A 21,161-nucleotide genomic window follows, 5' to 3' on the forward strand; every position below is an offset into this window, starting at 1 on the left:
AACAATTAGACAATTTTAAGCTCAACCTAAATTTAATTTAAACAAATTTCACAAGATATTGCAGACGACCATGATATTTGCTTGAATGTCCTCAATAACTCAAACATGTAGCACATGATATTTGCCAGTCTCTTTAATGTGGAAATGCAAATCATCACAGCATAGGAAGAATCTATTAAAAATGTCATATCAATTCGTAAAAGCTTTGTTGTTAAAAATCAAAATATCTTCAATCCTAACCTGAGGCATTTCAAAACAACAAACAGCTGAAACCAGATCATACTTGCACCCTTTTCCCTTAAAAAAGGAAAACATTTGCACAAAGAAAAAAAAGAAAGGCAATATACATGTTCTTTTTTTAAAACAAAATTTTTTTACACATTACAGAGATTACACATCTCTACATGTCATGTTAAACCACATGTTAGAAAATTAAAACTCCAGCAGGAGCAGTCAAAAACCTAAAATACTTAAAACTGACCAAAGCGAACTATCATCACTATGGCCAAAGGTGCACAAAGCTGAACATGAATACGAGTTAAATATATATTTTAGGATTCCTTTACTTTACTGTGGAACTACACATTTCCGGAGAGAATTTGTGTCGGGTAAGAGCAAGAAGACAAAAGAAACAAAAATATATTCTGTCGGCCTTTTTTTCTTTTTTACATCTCAGTCTATGCAATATTGCCATTTACCATGTTGGGCAAAAAAACGTACTGGCTTTAAGCAGTCAAACAGACAGAGTAATAGGGAACTGGAAGATTACACTAATTGTACATTAAGCACCCTCAAAAGGGTTAGAATGCTAAGGGTCATAAATAGCTTTTGGTAGTTTGTAAGACACACACACACAACAGGATACATCCATGCTCTCAACATACTCGTAGACACACACACTATTATATAGGGGCAATTATTTGGCACGAAAAGTCTCCCGACAGTTATTTTACACAAGTAATAAGCTGTGTACTCCTAGATAAAAAGGTTTTGTAAAAGTAAACATTTTTACAAGGTGTGTCATCTTAAACACCAGGGGTAAACCAATCTGCAATTCTATACATAAACTCAGAAATCTGACGACACAAAGTACTTCAATGCTCTCTTCCTAAATGAATTATCTGGAACTCACAGGAATCATTCTTACGATAATCGTAACTCAATATCTTCTCTGAATTATAACTGGAGACGGTCACTATTTTTAGGCGTGTGCATATTGTAAATTATATTCTTCGAGTCAGTTTGGGAGACTCTGGCCCTAAAAACTGGCAGATAGCTGTGACTATGAGTGTAGATAACTGAAACACTGAATTGACAAGGAAAGTATATTAAACGTCGGCCAGAAACATCTGGCAGATGATGATCCGCTTCATAACCGCTTCATAACACATCAGACAGATCCAATGTTTTCACCTCTCAGGATCTACACTGTAGAAGAAAAAATAATCACGTCCTGTTGTGTAACGTAGTTAAAACTACATTCAAGCATGCGTCACTGCACCTGAGGTACTGTTAATTAGCTGGCTGCGTACTCTCTTAAAGAGTCCTCAAAAACTGCTGCTGCAAAAACAAATCCCCAGTTACTATATTACATTTCAAAGTGAACCTAAAAATACTCTGGTTCTCCCTCTTGATTGCAGCTAAGCCATCACATGACCTTGTATCATTATCTATATACACACGCAACAAACATTACACTATTTACTTGTCCTCCTTCAATCTGACAATTTATTTAGCAGGCTGTACTCAGTTTCAGAGTCTTAAGTCAGTCATCCAACTGACTAGATGTTGGGTAAGAAAACTTCTTCAGAAGGTAAAATTAAACTCAGCTGGAACCAAATCTGCCCTGAGCCTCAAATCGTCCAGAAGAGTGTGTTGCTGCAAGTGTATTCAGGTATAGTGTGAAGGATTTGGCGGCATCTAGTGGTGAGGGTGCAGATTGCAACCAACTGAAACTTCTCACAAGAACATGAATGTCCCTATAAAGCCATTCATGTTTAGTGATTATGCACTAAAAAAAAAAAAACCTTTTGCCAATAGATCCCCTGAAATGCTACACACTGTTCCTTCAACTTTTAGATTTTTGGGGCAAATTTATTGCTTCAAGTCACGGTGGAAGGATCTGCTTGAGTGCATCTCGTGTGCTTTGGCCCAGTTTTTCAGGAAATTTCACCGTGAAGTCCAGGATCATGTCGCCCCTCTTGTCTGGGCACTTGGATATCGGGAGCCCTTCTCCAGAAATTCGCTTTTTCATTCCAGGTTTGACAACGTCTCTGGAGGTCACAGTGATGGTGCGGCCGTCTAATGTCGGGGCGTTGACTGTGCATCCACACAACGCCTGGAGAGAGGCAGAGATAGAATGGATGAACAACAACATCCTTACTCAAATAGTATTGGAACAAGCTATATTTAATAGAAAAATGTATGTCTGAGTGATATTTACTGACGTCAGTGTTCACTTACTTCTCTGAGTGATATCTTTGCAGGATAGATTATATCCGAGCCCTCTCTTCTGAACACTGGGTGGGGTTTATCTTTAACTACAAACACCACGTCTGCAGGAATGTTGCTGGGAGTTTCATCTCCCTCCTTGGGAAAGGTGATTTTCGTCCCCTCCTTCCAGCCGCGCTTTATGTCGACTGTTAAAATCTTGTCTTCGTTGCGCATTGTGCAGCCGTCCGGGTTCAGTCTCTTGCGGGAAATCTTCATCTTCTTGGTGCAGCCGGAGAAAACCTCCTCCAGGCTCACCTTCAGTTCGTGCATCACAGGCGGGTCCTTCTTCCTCTCGCGTGCTCTGTGAGGTGCTCCTGGGTGGGATTTAAAGGACCTTTGAAACCCACCCATGCCACCCATTCGTCCCATGCCAAATGGTGAAAAGGGGTCGTTGTTGTCCATGTTCTCCTCCCCATTTTGTGCAAAGAAATGATCAAAAGGGCTGCGGCCACCAAAGAACTCCGCAAACATTGCATGAGGGTCTCCATGGAAGGTGTAGTTGTAGCTTTGACCACTGTGTCCTCCACCTCCTCCACCGGCTGAACCCTTTAATCCTGCAGCAATCAGAGCACAGAAGGAAATATATCATTAGCTGATAGGCAACAAGAAATTGCACAGTGCATTGTTCACAATTCTCAAAAAGGGATTGCATTAAAAAAATGATCACTGGATAAAACAATGTTATGTAATGACTGTCTAAACTTTATTAAAACAATAAAATTGTACTCTGTAAGTGTTTAAATGAGTCGACAGTGATCCGTTTTGACAACAATTTGTGTTGTTGCTGGTTTCAAGTCAGAACTTTACAGATACAAATATTAATGTGCTTGAATATGTTTAATTTGTACCGTAAATTATTGATCATATATATATATATATATATATATATATATACACACACACATCGATGGTGAAAGTATTTATGAGTTGCAAGATTAGTAATGATCAGCCTGCAAGCAATGAAAGTGTATAGATATAGTTAGTGTTTTTGTTTTTTAACGCCAAAAAGTCACATTTCCGTCTCTGCCTCGGCCCATGAGGACGTCCACAGTGACACTGCAGCCTCACGGCACAAATAAGTGCATCTTTGAGATGGTTAAACCACAATCATCATTCCAATGGCAGACAAACAGGACAGCCCACTCGTTGTTTCCAGTAGGTTCTCCGGCTGCACCTATTGTAACCTGCCACACACTAACATCTCCTCTTTGTCTGGTTACGTGTAGAGATATGCTAGAAACAGTCTGACCGATGAGGAAGACTCCTCAGCGTCTGACGTTACGTAGCTAGCAGCTAAACAAACTCAAGTTGCAAATGCATGTTTCTTTTGCTAAATATTGTGACGTCACACGTTGTAAAAGCTACAACATGCACGTTGTGCGGAGAGGCGCTCGGTCGACGTTACCTTCTTCCCCAAAGCGGTCATAAATGTCCTTCTTCTTGGCATCACTGAGGACATCGTAGGCTTCAGCGATCTCTTTGAATTTGTCTTCTGCTCCCGGCGACTTGTTTTTGTCGGGATGAAAGCGCAAGGCCTGTTTTCTGTACGCCTTCTTTACCTCCTCTTCAGAGGCACCTTTAGCTATTCCTAGCACTTTGTAGTAATCTTTACCCATGTCAACAACTCTCACTTCTTCTGCTTCATACAGACATTGTCGGGCTCATTGACGGTTCAGTTCCTGCTCCGTGCCAACAGCAACACAGCCCGCATGTCCAGTGGGCACGTCAGCGGGTAACTGGCTGGCTAACGGTCAAGGTTAGCTTCCCTCACGTGTCACAGTCCGCTTGACAACGTCCTACTGCTCTCTGGGCTGAGGGGAGAAACTGTAATTTAACTTAAACTGCACAGTACACGAAGACGAGTTCATACTCCAGTGACCGTGTGATGCCGCTGAGCTGAAAACCGTGCGAAGAAACTTCTGGAAGGAGCTACTGCTGCTGCTGTGTCATAACAAATGAGTCAAGAGGAGTCCCTGCGAACAACTTCCGGTTTCGCTTCAAGCGCAGCAGTGGTCAAGAAGTGGCAAGATCTCTCTTTACATTAAAAGCCTAAAAATATCTGAAGCACTAAGCAGCACCGCATCTGGGGGAGAAATGGTATTGTTTTGATTGCTGCTATGAATTAGCTTTTTATATCAGCCATCGGCCCTTTCAATAATATTGTGATGTGAGTACGCATGCGCAGGTGCTGTCATTCTTGCCGTTTTGCCTGCCCAAACGTCAGGCTTCATATTAATAAACAATGGAGGCTAACATCAGTAGTGGTGCAATATAATTAAGTAGGACTACCATTCAGAAGTAGGCCCTGTTTATTTTGAATAATTTCATAATACTTTATACTTCTACTTCACTACATTTCATTATTAGTTGTAGTTAAAGTTACTTTGTAGATTCAGGTTATTGATAACACATAAATCAACTCAACAATTATAATATAATATACTATAAAAGGTCAAGCTGCCCAGCAGTAGTAACAATTAGCTCTACCTTTACCAGCTGTAACATTAAAGTGAAGTACACAATAATGCATCACTAATTATAATACAGTAATATAATATACTCCTGAAATGGGCCATACTGCATACTAAATACTTATACTATTAATGTTTTGATGCTAATACTTTTGTACTTTTGCTCATGTAATAGTTTGATTGAAGGATTTTTACTGAACAGGTTATGTTTACACCGATAGCCTATACTTTAACTAAAGGGAAAGGTCTGAGTACCTCTTCCATCACCGGAAATAAGTTATAAATAGATCAAAGTCATTATACCGAGAATCAACTTTATAGTTTTCATTCAAATACGTAAGGCCTGCCATAAATCCTACCTTGGTGAAGGTTAGTTATATAGTTATTTTATGTTATCCCCCTGGACAAAACAGCTCTCGCAACTGCGTATCTGTTGACACATACAAGTAACTTGACTCTAGTTTCCAGTGGCTCTCAGTACAAATACACAGTAACAAGAAGGTGTACACATGAAGAAATGTAGAGGAAGGAACGTTTGTGCATGATTTGTGCTGTGTATTTTCATTTGCATTGCAGTGCAAGGTATTCTGGAATAAATATTGTATGACTAATGTAATAGTTAATGTATATATGTACAGAGTTCATGTGAATATGTTGAAGAAGAATATACAATCTTGCTTAGTGGAGGGATTTCATGTGCACGTCAATGTCAGTGCCTATAAATAATCTGTGACCGCAGTGGAGTGGTTTGGTGTTGTGGGTTATTGCACAGGTGGCTAAATGAACTGTTCATGGGTGCGTTGGTTTGTGGAATGAGACTTCTCATAGTTGTTCACTGGTTGTACTGGTTGTAAAGTGCTCTGTAGCGCCCACCACAGGGGGCAAGTTGAAATAAGTTATATCAAGAGTGAGGTGATGAGTGAGTATGATGAACTCAGCCTCCTGGCTCAGGACGTGTGCTGCAGGGTGGGCCAGTTGGCACCAATTATTTTCTGATTATTTTATTGATCAGACCTAAAATGTGCATATGTAAAATCAAAAGTTTTCTTCGCAGAGCTACTATCTTTTCTAGGACAAATGTGTTTATATTGTACACGCCTTCGCTGTTACTGTGTCCAGCAGATGCAGAGGCAACTTTAAAAATATATAATCCCCAATTAAAATTAAGAGATAGAAACCGAAGATGGTAAATTCAAAGACATACAGCCAAAACTTCTTAGATTACGTTGATCTGTTCTTGTCATGTCAAATCTTCAATTACATTAGGAATACGGCCATGTTTTTAAGAATGTGAAAATGTTGCAACAAGAGAGTAAAATTGAATGACACTGATGACAAGTGATCCCTGGAGTCCCATGTCACAGCATTCCTCTCACGTCAGAGTCAAGTGTTGCCGCCTTTGAAAAAGAAGTAGGTCCAGTTGAGTATACAATAGATTTGAGATAGTGTGTTCCCCCATACACTGCTGTCTTTCTGTTCATCAGTGTAAAAATGATTAGGGTTATTAATTAAGGTTTTTAACACTCAAAAACAGTCTTGGAATGCAAACAGTGATACGGCCACTTGCTGCTGGCTTGAACTGCTGGCTTGAACTGCTGGCTTGAATTGCTCCTGCTTTGTATAAATAGACCAGAGAATATAGATTTGCCATGTGCAACCAGAGGCATGTTTGATCTTCTCCCAATCAGCATGTTCTGTGCCCTCCTCCCACTACAAACCTCCTTGAAGTATTTTAGAAACAATGCTGTTCATTCAGCCCGCAAACCTTGAACCACGCAGTCCTGGAAATAAACCGGTCCGTCTTTGTCATGGAGGTCAAAAAGAGAAAAGAATATCAGCCACACAGGTGGTCTGGGGGAGGGGGGAGTGTTGGCTTTCAGCCCATGGATCAGGCTTTTAATGGGGGCTCGTCACCGCGCAACCAAACGAGGAGCAGAGCAGACAGGAGATGTGTCTTATAGGTCTAATGAGAGCGCATTGGCATCTGTCACTGGGTAGGGCTGTGTGTGGCTGCCCAAGGTTACCGAGCCGGTGCAGAGCAAATCAGGCGACTTATATTTAGCCTTGCAAATGGCGCGCTATGGATTATGTCTTGGGGCTCTCTGGTTTCGTCTTCAGTGCGTTTTGTAGCATGAAGGGGGGGCTGTGGATCATGAAGAGGCTATTCAGGTGAGAAGCAGGTTCATTTCATCTTCTTCGAGCAGCTCTCCTTCCACTTCTTCTCACTTTCTTCCCCGGTCGCTGGCCTCCACTCTGTCACATACAGACACCCCATCTGGGAGGGGAAACTTGTTTATGGTCTCGCATACTTCTTCCGGAGGTGAAGGGCTATTCAGAGAGTCCAAAAGGCACCAAAGAAGACACGCGTGAGTTGTACTGACAGTTGTGTGAAGGGGTAGCAGGGAGTTGTGTCCCATACCAGCAGAGGACATCCAGTGTGATTGGACATATCACAGATTATTCCACTGGGCTGCTGACATTGGGGAGGGAACAGTATCATGGATGTACTCGCCGCAGAGGCCAAGAGTGTAAATGGATCAGAAACCGAGAAGAAGTCTTCATCGAGGCCAAAGCCGAAACCTCCCAAAAAGGCCAAACGGATTGTTTACTTTGAGGTGGAGATCGTGGACTTGAAGACTAAAGAGAAACTGCTGCTGCTGGATAAGGTGAGTGTGCGGGACGATGGAGGGTTTCTGATTGCACTCGCCTTTTATATTGAGCGTAATGATTTTAGAAGACTTTAACTGGTGCATGACGATCACACATATTTAGGTCCTAAATACAAAAGGCACAAAGAATGCTCGAGAGCTCGCACGCCATAGATTGTATAATCAATTAGTGCAGTTTATCACCTCCCAGTGCATTCCTTTTCACATTTCGTGATCTAAACGTCTCATGGTCGTGCTAAAAGTAGCACAGGCCGACCCTGTGATCACTTCAGCAGTGAAGTCAGAGGAAACATGTTTGTCATGTTCACAGTCGGCCATGTCAAGTGCAGCCATTATCAGTTAGGTTTCTATTGCGCGAGAGTGAGAATTCACTCTTCATCTGACTGGACTTTTCTGTTCCAGAGTACAGTACATGCCTGTGCTGCCCCGGGCCAACCGGCAAGCGGGCACACACACACTTGATTAGTTGTGTCAAAAAAAACGTGAGGGATCACATTGCTCATGAAAATGGCAAAATGCAAGTGTGACAAATTCCAAATAAAAATGAAAACTTTTGCAGTAAAGACAGTCATAGAGATTTTACTTTTGTATTTGTAGTACTCCATGTCTTGTAAATTGACTTATAAATCTCCACATGGCAGTCTGCACACTAGTGGTGCTGATGATGATAATATTTAAAGTATGGCTTATTTCTATAATTTGATTGCAGGTGGAGCCAACGGCCACTGTTTTGGATATCAAAGCTTTATTTCACAAATCATGTAAGTAAGTTTCAGACAACGACATTTTAATTTCCCATTTATACCTTCAGTTTCAATAGATAATTGGTTGAGCATGCCAAGAGTAAAGTTCCTCTACATTTCGACAGATCCAAAGTGGTATCCAGCCAGACAGTCCCTGCGTTTGGATCCAAGTGCGTCTGCTTTTTTTTTTACAGCAAATACTGCATTTAGACTCAGTTATTTGATAGGTATTGTGACGAAGCAATGTCATGTTGTCTGGTCTTATCTCGGCTGTCATGTTGTTTAGAGTCAAAGTGTCTCAGGGATGAAGAAATTCTGCAGACACTTCCTGTGGGAACCACAGCCAGCTTTTACTTCAGGGATCTAGGACCCCAGCTCACATGGGGAACGGTGAGTCCACACCTGCACAGACCAACAATATTCAGGAGCATACACAGATGTTGCATTTTTAAGTCCTGCATGGTACTTCAAACGAGTTTCTAACCTACTATACAACTTGTTTTAAGACTGATTCCCACCTTCCACCTTCCTTTGGCATCTCTTGATAAAACAATCTAATTAAAAAGATTTGCCTGCAACCTTTTGAATGCAAGAAATGATTAAATTCACACGTTTTTTTCCCAGTCTAAGTTTGCATGCTTGTCTTCTGGATGTGTGTGTGTGTGTGTGTGTTTGTGTGTGTGTGTGTGTGTGTGTGTGTGTGTGTGTGTGTGTGTGTGTGTGTGTGTGTGTGTGTGTGTGTGTGTGGCTTATGGATGCTCACGGTCAGGGAAAGAGGCTTGCTATGTGTAATGGATTACAAAGTGTACACCATTCAGACTTAATAGGCTGAAACATTCAAAACCTCTGGTATGACCTTTTAAGATTCTTGTACATTAAATATAAACAGACACTCTCTCACCCACTCAATAACTCATGAATATAAATATCAACCCACAGTCACAGACAGAGGTGATTTCCTCGAGTTCGTTTTTCTCTCACCTCCTGCACTGCCTGTCCTCTGTCCTAGGACATGTAATCTCACAGCCCCATTTCTCCCAAAGGTGTTTATCCCCCTGACCTCTCGCTCGCCTTTAACTGGGCCTCTTTACTCACCCTTGCCCACCAAGTCTCGACATTCCCTGTCCTTACCAACCTTGTCACAACCCCCTGCACCCTGCCAGGCTGCAGACTGATGCCACTGCGGGTGCAGGAGCATGAAGTGCCACCGCAGAGATCACAGTAGCGATTGGCCAGGCATGCCGACTGAGCCGGGGCTCTGCTGGAGGTGATGATTCAGGGATCGATTTCACTGTCGTCCGCGCTGCTACGCTTGATCATATCATTTGTGGAAAGCTGGTATTACAAGCTGCCTTAGTGTCTCATGTGCCACATGTTGAACACTATTAGTGTTACACTTGAGTGGTTGTAGAACTTGTTGGACTGTTTTTTGTTTGAAGATGGATTTGTCAAGTGGGTTATTAGAGGAGGACGAGCCATACCGGTGTCAGTTGCACGCTCTTCCCTTTGGCAGAGGGTTTAGACTGACTAAGTGCTTATCTAACAGCATGAACGTATTCTATTTCCTATGAGAAACGTTGATCATGAGATATGTTAATGCTGTTAATGTTGTAATGCTTTTCATGTATGTACGTTTGTGCTATTTTTGCACTTCTTCTTGTGCATCTGATTGCAAACCAGAAGAAAAAAAAACTAAAACGAACGCATTTCTGTCTTTTCTTTGCTCACTTCAGGTGTTCCTGACAGAGTGTGTAGGCCCACTGGTCATCTACTTAATGTTCTACTTCCACCTTCCCTTCATCTACTCTCCGAAATATGACTTCACCAGCAGCAAGCACTGGGTCGTACAGTGAGTGTCAGCTTTCCTATGTTTTTCGGGGATCTGTTGCAATGTCCAGGCTTTGCACAGATGCCCCCTCAACATGGCAAACACCAGTGAAGCATATTGCTATGGTGACACTGAGTCAGGGCCAAGTGTAATGGACTGCATATGCAAGTAAGTGCTTGTGCGTGTGTGTGTGTGTGTGTCCTGTTGCAGCTTGGCCTGCATATGTCACTCCTTTCACTACATCAAGAGGATCCTGGAAACACTGCTAGTCCATCGCATTTCCCATGGGACCATGCCTCTCAAAAACATATTCAAGGTGAGAGAGCTGCATCATTTTGACCTTTTGAATATGATATACGGTATATTATTATTTTGTGCTGTGTTCTCGTTCTCGGAAATCTGAACCAAACGTGTGTGGAGCACAGTGTGACCTATTACAGTCTCTTTTTCTATTTCAGAACTGTGGCTATTACTGGTGCTCTGCCGCTTGGATGGCGTACTACATTAACCACCCTCTCTATACCACACCCTGTAAGTGCAGACCTCTGCGATTCTCCATATAACTCATCAGTTGTAGTTGACTTACATCTTAATTACGTTTTCTGTGACGCATCGACAGATTACGGGCAGATGCAGGTGAATACAGGACTTTACGTTTTCCTGGTAAGAGATCTATGTGTGTATTTATGGCGCAGGGAAGGAATCTTCCAGACATTAAACCGAACAATCTATTCTTGTAGTTGATAACCCCTGGATGTCTTTATTCCCGCAGTTCTGTCAAGTTGGGAATTTTTCCATCCATGTTGCTCTCCGTAACCTCAAACCACCAGGTGAACATTTTCCAACAAGGCATATAGTGTTAGCATTCACATTTTTTTTTAAACCGCCAACAGTACAATACAGTGTTTTAATAATTTGTACCCATCATCTCAGGTTCAAAAGTAAAGAAAATTCCTTACCCTACAAAAAATCCCTTCACATGGGTGTTCTGGCTTGTGTCTTGTCCGAACTACACATATGAGGTAAGCAGATACTTGAGTCCCTTTTCTCGAGATAGGAAAAGACAATACTGTATGGAAAACATAAAAAGGAAATGTTATACTAAAAAGTATTTAGTCGATACTCACTTGTTCATATGGCCATCTGCCTATTGTCTTGAGACAGACTAGACACAACCTATCTTTTCATGTTAAATTAAATTGTTTTCTTAATTAATGTTCTATTCCTTATGAATAAGAATATCTTTGTAAGAAGAATATGTCTTTCAAGGGATTTGTTGTCTCTTATCAGTTTGGTTATTGTTTTGTAATAAATACCATTCCACATTCCAACACTGACATACTGAAAGCAATGTTGTGTGCATGCGTGTGCAACACAGTAGCAGTAAACAGTACTTATATTTCATCGCTGCAACATGAGATGCACGATTGCTGCCATCTGCTGGTTACGTCCTACACATGTATCGCACGTCTCAATGCACTGTGTTTGTTTGTGTGTGTATGTGCATACTTCCTGCTCACAGGTGGGCTCCTGGATCGGCTTCACGGTGATGACGCAGTGTGTGCCCGTGGCTTTCTTCACCCTCGTGGCCTTCATCCAGATGACTGTGTGGGCCAAAGGCAAACACGGCAGCTACTTAAAGGAGTTCAGAGATTATCCGACCCTGCGCTCCTCCATACTCCCCTTCATCCTGTAGACCCCGGCAGAGAAAACCATGTGTGATGCCCTCGTCCATCCCCTCACTGATCAGGTTTTTTTTTAAAGGCCTTTCCACACTGGATGTTAGAAAGCGTGTGCTGAAGTCAACAGCATGGATGGATTTTGGTCGTATGGACCCCATGTATCATTTTGTTACATAAAACTCCATAACAAGGATTGTTGGACTGTTGAGAGGCGGCGGAAGCGATCAGAGTTAAATACAGCAAAGTCTTAATATAATGTTGTATGTGATCTTGAAAAGCTAGAGGATGAAAACAATATTTTGCTACTTTTGAAAAATACATATGAAACTATGTACTTTGCTTTCCTGTTGCATTGAGAATGCCGTTTAGATTTTTTGTGTGGTTTCCCTCAGAGCTGTGCTACCAAGAGGCTAATTTGCTTTGTCAAACTAGTGTGCGGCCTGAAGCTGACCACTTTGTGGCCCCATGTAGTGCTCTACTGATCCAAGTGACATTTACACTACAGCCGTGCTCGTGCTATCTGGATCAGAAATCGTCTGCCGATTCCTACCAAGGGTGTGGAACAATGTTTTCCTTTCGTCTGTATATGGATCAAAAGTATTTCTAGGATAGGAAAAACAAATAAATAAATAAACTGAATAAACATGTACTAAACACAAGATGATTATGGTGCAAAAAGAGTTCAACAAAAAAAATTAAAAGAACAAGTGAAAACCATCAGCATAGCGTTAAATATATAGTACATTTGACTAATCTGAAGAGTTGTGAAGATACAAACGCAGACTGAAACTTTGTTGAATTGTGCTTTCCAGGATTGGATAAGGACATTGCCAATACACATGCAAAATAGTTTATTCTTTGCTATTCCATTTTCACTGAATGTGCGTTTCACAGAACGCTCCATCGACTGAACCTTAACATGAAATAAAGGATGCTTTATTTTATTTAATAACATGTCCTGCTATAATTTTTGCTAGGAGAGCATTCAGTGGAGCACGAAACCTTTACCTGAAGTGAAAAAAGTTTGTTTACAATATTTGATTAAGACTGAAGAGGGACCCTCACTCCCTTTCAAGGCAACTCTGACCCACTGAAACAATTGTTTTTAGACAAGTTATTAATACGAGTTAAATAAACAGAAAATAAGTGACTGAACGGAGAGACGTGAGCTTTATTTGTGACTCTGGAAGAAGTGTCAATGTACAGATAAAAATGGAGATACGTTGGAGATGTAGACGTCATATGGAATGTTACAATTCAAGAGGCTGGATTACATTAAAAAGAGACACTGGACAAATTATAAATGGACGATAACATAAAATATTGCATTTGATCAAGATATCTGCTGTGTAAACACTGAGCAGCTGTATTACATTTACAACAAAATATTCAGTATTACAATAACATTTCCCAAAGTGTATGACTTTATTTTGCTTATGTATGAAAGCAAATTCCATTAGGCTGCACAATTTCCTCGTCACATCCATCTGCAATTGTTCCCCAAAATGCAACTGCATTAAGTTGGACCAAAGTCAGATCTAAATACGATTACAAGAAAAAAACAACAACAACATATTGCCTTACCAGCAGGTAGTAGTATATTATATGTGTGGTCTGTGTTACAGAGACACTGAAGACATAATTAAACATCAGCAGCTATTGGTGGCATAATAAGTCAGGAATCATACTTGTGATGCAGATATGTAGAATGTCGGACTTCCCCAGCACTTTGATGACATTTAATTAAACGTAACGTAAGGAAAACTAACAACAGATGGGCTTTATGTTTATCTGTGTGATTTACAAAGAGGCTCTGGACCAACAGAAGGTACCGTAATTGAGCGAGCGAGGAATTGCAGAGACATTTTAGAGCCACAGCCAAACCAACAATGTCTGGTGGACCAACACTTTGCTCACGGCACTACGCAGTGCAGCAGGTCTCTGTGGGTACATCAGCTCAGAGGTGGTCCACTTGATGCAAGGCTCAGTCCCCTTCAATGGCTGAATTATCCATATTTTACTCTTGCAAAAAGGCCATCGCTCCTCCACTCAGAACATCCTCTGAACGTACCAGTCAGTACAGTTCAATCGAATCGACACATGGATGAAATGAAAACCAAGATGAGAGGTAGGATGACTGTTTTTCAGTTTCTGGTCAGTTTCTGGTCATTCTCACAGTGAAAGTTAATTCCACCGCAGCGTCCCCCGACCCCCGCTCACCCTCCACATACTCTGTATATGAAGGTGGCGGGCAGGATCTTGATGGGAGAGGGCACTGCATGCACATGTTGGTCAACGCAGCATCGTCTGTCTGCCGTGTGAATCACCGCTTCAGAGGTCTTCGTATTCCAGGAAGTGGGTCCTCTGAAGCACCTTTACATGGCGCTCGTAGATTTTGAGAGCAGGGCCGAGTCGGATGGACAAACCAGTCAACACGTCACTGCGCTGCATTAGGAGGAGGGACTTCCCATCAATTTCCTGTTGGGGAAAACTCTGTTAGTGTTCATGGGCACCATAGGGCTTAACATCTTTTGATGAAACTAATGACTTACATTTATCATTGGCCACCAGGACACACCGTGTGGAAAGTTAAATTAGCTACTGAAACATAAAATCAGGTTTACATTTTTTTCCTGATTTTCAAGCTCACCTCAAGACAGTTTTTTCTCTCCAGTAGTTAGCCTAGCTGCCAGCTGTTATCACGCAGCTTGGTGTGCACAAACAAATTGATCCTGGTCACAGGACACACTCATTTTAGAATACTACAGGAGTCAGGCATGTTCTTACCAATACAACTCCATGCCTTTTCCACTACTTTGTGGCAAATTATCATGACTATATATTCTCTGAAACACATTGAAATTTAAGAATAAAAATCTATCTCAAAATTGACCTGAAAAAGATGGCTTCTGTCTTCACATGACTTATAGGGCTTAACTTTAAGTGTTTTGGACCAGAAAAGGTCCCTTTGGTTGTTGAGGGACGAGAGTGAAGCTCTGCTATTGGCAAGTTTGTCAACGGGTTGAAAAAGCCGGTGACGGAGTTGAGAGTTGATTTGCATGCAGACTACTGCTGCTAAGCATCCTTGTCTTTCTCCAAATGAAGACATCTGCATATCCTGGCGTCCTCTAAACATCCAGTGGTACAAGTGTGGTTTTAGGTGTACGTATAACGCCCTCTATGGCAGTTTTGAGGTGGTGCACTAACCTGTGTTCGGAACGCCACGGCCTGCTCTGGAAAGCCTGCAGCTGAGAAGTAACTGGCCACATCTGCCACAGTCCACACCATTAAGTTCTGGCTCATTATCTCCTTCTTCACAGAGCTGGAGGAGGATCAGATAGAAAGGAGTGAGAGGCATGACCACAGAGTGACATTTCTTCAGCAGGTTTTCTCTCACTTTGTTGTTGTTGTTGTTTTGTCAAGCCTTCTGTGTGGTCAGTAATTACTACCATGAGTTTGTGCCTCAGAAATATGTAAATGAATTATTCAAGACAATAACTGGGAAATAAAAGTCAACAGTGTATCATTGTATCATGTACCATTGTAGAAAGGGATCGGACATGATTTTCAGGAATCAGCTGAAATGCATTTCTAGTAGAGAATGTCCTTTTTAATAACAGGATACTCACACTTCATCCCCTTTATCGCCGTTCAGAAGACTGTCTTCGTCTGCTGTGAAGGACGATATATCTATGTTGTTCTTTAATGTACCTGTGAACAAAATATAAACAAAATTATTATAAATGTTCTACAAACGTTGCCTTAATAAAACACTGATTTAATAGATAAAATGTCATGCTCTGATAGAAACCTTGACTGAATGCTGTCTGCAATATGTCTTTAACGACCACTAAAACACAATGCAGAGTTGATTTCACTGGTTTCTTTTGGTGACAGTTGAGTCCTGTTAAAATGGAAGTGATGCTTTTTCTGTGGTACTAGTATGCCACAGTGAGGTCTCTACTGCCACGGTACAGTACGTTTTCCCATTAGAGTTTGTTCACGGTTCAGTACAGTGAGGGTACAGGGAATGGGTGTTGATACAGCACCCATTCGATGCAGGACTTGCCCACTGTCACAAGATGATGGCACTGGTCTGTCTTCATGCATGTCATGCATGAAGACAGACGTGCCTCATTTTTAGGGGATTACTGCCCCTTCTAGCCAAACCATTTCCAGGGAAAGTATACTGTGGCACTTGCAGTGTTAAAACACAGTCACGTGTTGTATACTTATGTGATAATGTTAGTTACGTTTTTGGAAGCATCCTGGCAATGGCCACCAGAAAGCCACATTTCATCAAACTTTGCGGCCAAACACAATCCATCGCGTTTGTTGGCAGACAAAAGCGAGCTTGAGGGGCCTCTATTGGGAATCAACCCATGTGTCTCTTCGGTGGTGCTTGGGAACATTATTTTTTTATCAAGTCCACACAAAAATAATTGTTTCCATCACCTGACTTACAAACACAAATAACAAACAATCTAATAATAAAAGATACAAACCATCTGTAAGCACACGTTATTTACCAAACAGCAATTTAAAGACGTTTGTCTGACAGCTTTTAGAAAACCCTCTGCAGCTCTATGCTTATTAGACGGTCTCATCAAAGTGAGCAGCACCTGGAGTGACAGGTAGTAGGACAAGCTTGTGAAGCATTTAAAATGCTTGAGCCAGCCTCAAGGCAAACACAAGTAAAATAAGCCAAAAGGGTAAACAGAATGGCATGTGTAACGTAAGCTGTCGTTACCTAACTCCTTTAACATGTGTGTGTTCTCTCAGAAAACCCTTTCTCAAAACGAGAGCGCGGACTAGGGATAAATTGGTTCTCTGCAAAACAAGGATAGCTTTTAAAAAAGAGAGACTATACTCACTTTTGTCAGATGGCAAAGGCAGTCCCTGTGGTCTTACTTCAGATACATGCTTGCTCTCATCCTGTTGCCCAAACAACAAAACACAAATATTTAACACGAAAATGTTGAGTGTGAAGCAGAGAGATCAAAGAAGCAGGAGACATACAGGTGGTGCTTGTCACAAAGGTATTACAGGCAAATTACCAGCCCTGCCGCATAGTCTGGTACCAACTGGTCCGACAAAAGGCCACTATCCACCATCTTGCCTCCATCTTCTTTCTTCACCCGGTTCTTTAAAGTGCAGGGGCTAGTCGTTGCAGAGTGGATTGCTGGCTTCATGGCTGCTGCTAACAGAGGGGGAACCATTTACATTACATGCAGATATAATCCATGCTGTCACACGCAACTTTATTCTTGACAAACTCTAGTGCTAATCAAAAACGACTGCAGCTGAAAATTATTTAACTGTTCATTAAACCTGAGTAACCTGTACAAATAAGCCAATGGATTTTTTTAGACATTTCTACTGTCAACAACCATGTCAACCCTCCAGCTTCCACTGATATTATATCCAATGCATAAAGCTTGCACACGCAACAATATTTGAGTCCTCCATAATGCTGGGTGTGCATATTAGACTGTGGTTAGCAGCGTGAATACCTTTGTCTCTCTGCATTCCTGGGTGCTGGCGCTCCACTGGGCAGACGGCAGGATGATAGGGCCAGTCATTGTGTGCGAGGGCTCTGGGGCTGGAGGGGGGCAAGGAGCTGGGCCTCTCACCAACCTTCTGGATAGAGGCACAGTCCAGACCGGAACCGGGGCCACAGCCGGGGCCCGGGCCGGGGCCATGCCGAGTGCCAGAGGGGGAGCAGGGAGCAGAGACGGCTCGCACAGAGACACAGTGCACGGTGGCACAGTGCACAGCGGCATCCTCAAACGTGCGGCCGGGAGAGGGTCCGTCCTGGCCGTCCCGGCTCTCATCGGCCCCTTCCTCATCTGCATTACTGTCCGTGTCCATGACCATCGAGGTGTCAGCCTGCAAAACCAAAGCATATAGGTCCCATTGTATTCGATAGCTGTAAATCCCAGCAAATTATATAATATTCATAAAATCTAGAAGGTGGGTGCAGAATTAAAACAAGTCAAGTCTTTTATACTCTTTGCTTGGATCAGTGGGGACAATTGGCTTGAGGGGGTGTGATTGATACATTTAACTCAGTGGAAGCATTATCAACTATTAAGTTAATTATTAAACAAACAACTTAAAAATCCTGCAACGTTGTGGGGGTTGTTTTCATGACTGAGTAATTGCAGGCTGAGCGTGTCACATGAACGCACGCTAGTACAGATGTCGCAATGTGACCGCTGTGGTGGTGAATTATTGCCTTTGAATGCTTTGTCCCTTCCCACGGCGTGGTGTTCCGCCCGCACACGGGACCGCTTCCACCGCAGCCGCGTTTTCTACGCAATCAAACATTTCAATGTAATGTTGTGCGATCGCACACAAGTAGTTGCGGTTTTGTCGACGGCGCCCCGAGTGAAGGAAAAAAAAAAAAAGATATACCTTGTGTGCGACTGCGTGTCTCAGACCCAGCAGCCGAGCACAAGAGCGCGCGAGAGCCCGCCCCGCGCCTGAGCGGAGAGCCGCTTGTACGGCATTCACCCCATCGCACTGCATTTCGCACAAGTTTCAGAGATACGGTCATGAAAACAAAAAAACAAACAAAAAAACACCGTGCCCCCCCCCAGAGGATCTCGATCCTGCACGATTCCCCCCATCGGCTCACATTGCGGCGGCCGACGTGCCCGCTGCGTCCCGCTTCTTTGCGGGCCTGCTTGATTGATATTTCTAACACACGGGGGAGTACAGAAGGGGCCGATGGGAGGCGTTTTAGGTTTTCCTCAAATTCCCTCTAAAGTGCGCATGGAGTTACGAGCCGCGGCAAAGACCTCGCCATTGTGTCTGTGGTCTCTGCGGAGCGCTTCCCGTGGCCGAGACACGGCAGAGCAGAAATAAGAGATTAAGAAAAGAAAGAGAAAAAAACGAGCTTTAACTCGACGGGCAGATCAACGAGCATCAGGCGCCTCGTTTACTAGCCTACTTTGACTTTGCACCGGGTCAACGATTTACAGCGCAAGGCACCGAAACACAGGGAGCGTAACGCAAAAATGAGTCCGTTATCGGACACGTCGCTGTCTACATCTGACCCCCACCGTATTCAAGTGAAATCTGGGGGAGACAAGCCCCGAGAAGCATCGCGTTCAAAGTCATCAAACGCATATTCGTGTTTTTTTTTTTGTGGCCACACACACGCCTTTTTCTGAGAACAAAGTCAATTTGATCTCGGCTTAACCCAAATCGGAGAGGGCACATCCAGCAGCTAGCGCCGGACGGAACAGTTTGCGGTCGCTTCACGTTAGTTCGGGTCTCACGTTGCGACCGGCTCTTACGCATTTCATAACTTTGCGGCGTATGTGGCTCATCTTAAAAGAACAAAACACGTGCCCGAGCACGTAGAGAAGTGATGCAATTGCTGTGTGGGACGAGAGGCCGTGACAACAGCCAACACCAAGCATTAGACGTGACCGGGCTCGGCTGCGTGTCCGACAATGGATCCAGGGGGTTCCACTTTATGCACTGCGTCGGCAATCGTTTATCACTCGAACTACAGACGCAGTTGGCACAATTTGGACTGAATATTCCTTTTATTACGAGTACTTAGGCTCCGATGAGACTATAATGTGTTGCTGTTTTACGGGACAAAAACACAGTGACGGGCACATCTTAAAGTCCAGGCGGAAAGACATGTCGTCATGGGCAGACATGGTGGGTGTCAGGACGTGATAGTTGTTCCCGTCAACAACCCCACCATGGCCCAGCGTCCCCCCATCAGGCTACTACATCCGCGGTGTTTGAGACTTTTTTCTCTCTCCCCCCCTTCACCCACTCCCACATGTACAAGCCAGTGAGAAAGAAAACATCAATTTCCAGCTCAGGCTTCCAAAATAAAAAAACAACAGTCAATGCGTATTCTGACGCTCTTATTTTGAAAGGGGGATTGCTCAACTTCCAGGCGACGTGTCCCCTTCTCGCGCTAGCTTGGCAGAGTCCTCCCCCCCCTTCGCTCAACGCCGACTTTGGGGCTCGAAAAGCGCTTTCTGCTGCCGATAATGGTGGCTCGGGTTGCGGGCGGGCAGGACGGCGCAACTTTTCCTGCCTTCTCTCTGTGCGGTTGAAGTGCTTTTCAACCGGCGCCGTTTAAAATACACCTCCTCACTCTGACTACACGCGCACCTTCTGGGTTTTTTTTTTTTTCCTCTCTCGGCAGCGCTCGAGCGAGGTATAACCGCCGCTCCCCGTCTGCGGCAGTTTAGGGTGCACTTGCAAATCACTCCCCTCCCCACTCCCCGTGTAGCGACACAAAATACGTTGTTTTATTTCTCTCCCTCTCCCAAACAATACAGCGTTCAAATCCACGGCTTTTCTTTCACCTCCACCTGTTAATTAGACAAGACGTGCTATGACAACGAGAGAAGACTCGTCCAACGTGCCTCCTCGCATCAGCCGCCACATACCTCCAGGTCCTCCTCGTCCGGGTCCACGGGACCGAAAGCGCTGTCCCCGTTGCTCAAGTCCGAATGACTGGCTTCTTCCACCGCGCTCCTTCTCGCAGCCGTCGTTAACGTTACATCGTCCTTTTTTCTGCTTCTCCGCTGAACCTTGGCGGCGTTTCGGTACGAAATGGAGCCCTTGTAATTAACTTTTAGCACGGTCTGTTCCTGAATCAGTTTCTCCAGTTCTGCGCAGGTTCGGTCGGGCTCGGACCCGTGTCGCCTCCGGACCATTCGGCAGATCCTCTCCAAGTCCGGCCGAGCTTTCCGCGACCGCAGCGAGTCGATAGTGTCCAGGATCCACTCGCGGTACTTGGTTTCAGACATTTTTCTTGCTCGGTTGGTTCGCTTTTCTTCTACCTTTTTTTTTTTTCTTACCTTGGTGCGTCAACCTTGTACACGGTGTTTTTCATGAGCCGCGGTCCGAGTCCAACCGAGAAGCGGAAACCTCGCCGTACGCCTCCTGCGTTTGCGTGTGCGCTTAAGGTGGACCGACGGAGTTGCAGCGAAAAGTTTAACTCGAGACGGGTTTTAAGGTGGAATTTGCGGTCCTGAACGGGGAACGTGCGCGCGCACTCGGGGCCCATGTGCATCATAATGGGTGAAAAACGGTGGCCATTTACTTCAAGAGTTGGAAAGTGTGACAGCTTCTGATGTAGACCAGTTCACATGTGGTCCATAGGTTTCACTTTGCTTCATACACTCAATTTAAACAACCAGAGGCCTGTAGGCTCAATGTGCCCCATCAGAGATTTGACAATGACATGTGTGTTCCTGATGTACGGTAATACATCAGTAGGTAAAATATAA

At 43.5% G+C, this 21,161-nt stretch overlaps 3 protein-coding genes across 3 annotated transcripts; 1 reads left to right on the top strand and 2 right to left on the bottom strand.

Annotated features, from left to right (window-relative positions):
* Positions 1–2,107: 2,107 nt before the first annotated feature.
* dnajb1a (DnaJ heat shock protein family (Hsp40) member B1a) lies at positions 2,108–4,109 on the bottom strand (the record flags this gene model as incomplete). The annotated part of the gene is made up of 3 exons (XM_079233639.1): positions 2,108–2,338; positions 2,464–3,047; positions 3,899–4,109. The coding sequence occupies 3 exons, from the start codon at positions 4,107–4,109 to the stop codon at positions 2,108–2,110; spliced, it is 1,026 nt and encodes a 341-aa protein (XP_079089765.1).
* A 3,214-nt stretch (positions 4,110–7,323) lies between these two features.
* tecra (trans-2,3-enoyl-CoA reductase a) lies at positions 7,324–13,031 on the top strand. Its single transcript, XM_079233297.1, has 11 exons — positions 7,324–7,630; positions 8,343–8,394; positions 8,502–8,546; positions 8,663–8,766; positions 10,110–10,225; positions 10,415–10,520; positions 10,663–10,735; positions 10,824–10,867; positions 10,977–11,034; positions 11,138–11,226; positions 11,727–13,031. Exons 1-11 carry the CDS (start codon positions 7,463–7,465, stop codon positions 11,898–11,900), a joined length of 1,029 nt encoding a protein of 342 aa, XP_079089423.1. The 5' UTR covers positions 7,324–7,462; the 3' UTR covers positions 11,901–13,031.
* Positions 13,032–13,330: 299 nt separating this feature from the next.
* Positions 13,331–20,715, bottom strand: samd1a (sterile alpha motif domain containing 1a). Its single transcript, XM_079233601.1, has 7 exons — positions 20,316–20,715; positions 17,400–17,775; positions 16,944–17,083; positions 16,761–16,839; positions 15,516–15,597; positions 15,094–15,208; positions 13,331–14,364 (listed from the first exon to the last, which is right to left on the bottom strand). Exons 1-7 carry the CDS (start codon positions 20,676–20,678, stop codon positions 14,218–14,220), a joined length of 1,302 nt encoding a protein of 433 aa, XP_079089727.1. The 5' UTR covers positions 20,679–20,715; the 3' UTR covers positions 13,331–14,217.
* Positions 20,716–21,161: the final 446 nt, after the last annotated feature.

The sequence above is a fragment of the Taurulus bubalis genome, assembly GCF_910589615.1.
Source record: "Taurulus bubalis genome assembly, chromosome: 17".
Lineage (NCBI taxonomy): Eukaryota > Metazoa > Chordata > Actinopteri > Perciformes > Cottidae > Taurulus > Taurulus bubalis.

Coding starts and splice junctions, on each gene's coding strand:
- samd1a (XM_079233601.1), bottom strand. CDS start 20,678: ATGTCTGAAACCAAGTACCGCGAGTGGATCCTGGACACTATCGACTCG. Junction 16,840..16,943: donor CAGACTATGCGGCAGGGCTG/GTAATTTGCCTG, acceptor AATATTTGTGTT/TTGTTGTTTGGGCAACAGGA. Junction 15,209..15,515: donor GGCGATAAAGGGGATGAAGT/GTGAGTATCCTG, acceptor ATCCTCCTCCAG/CTCTGTGAAGAAGGAGATAA.
- tecra (XM_079233297.1), top strand. CDS start 7,463: ATGGATGTACTCGCCGCAGAGGCCAAGAGTGTAAATGGATCAGAAACC. Junction 10,226..10,414: donor AGCAAGCACTGGGTCGTACA/GTGAGTGTCAGC, acceptor GTCCTGTTGCAG/CTTGGCCTGCATATGTCACT. Junction 11,227..11,726: donor GTCCGAACTACACATATGAG/GTAAGCAGATAC, acceptor TCCTGCTCACAG/GTGGGCTCCTGGATCGGCTT.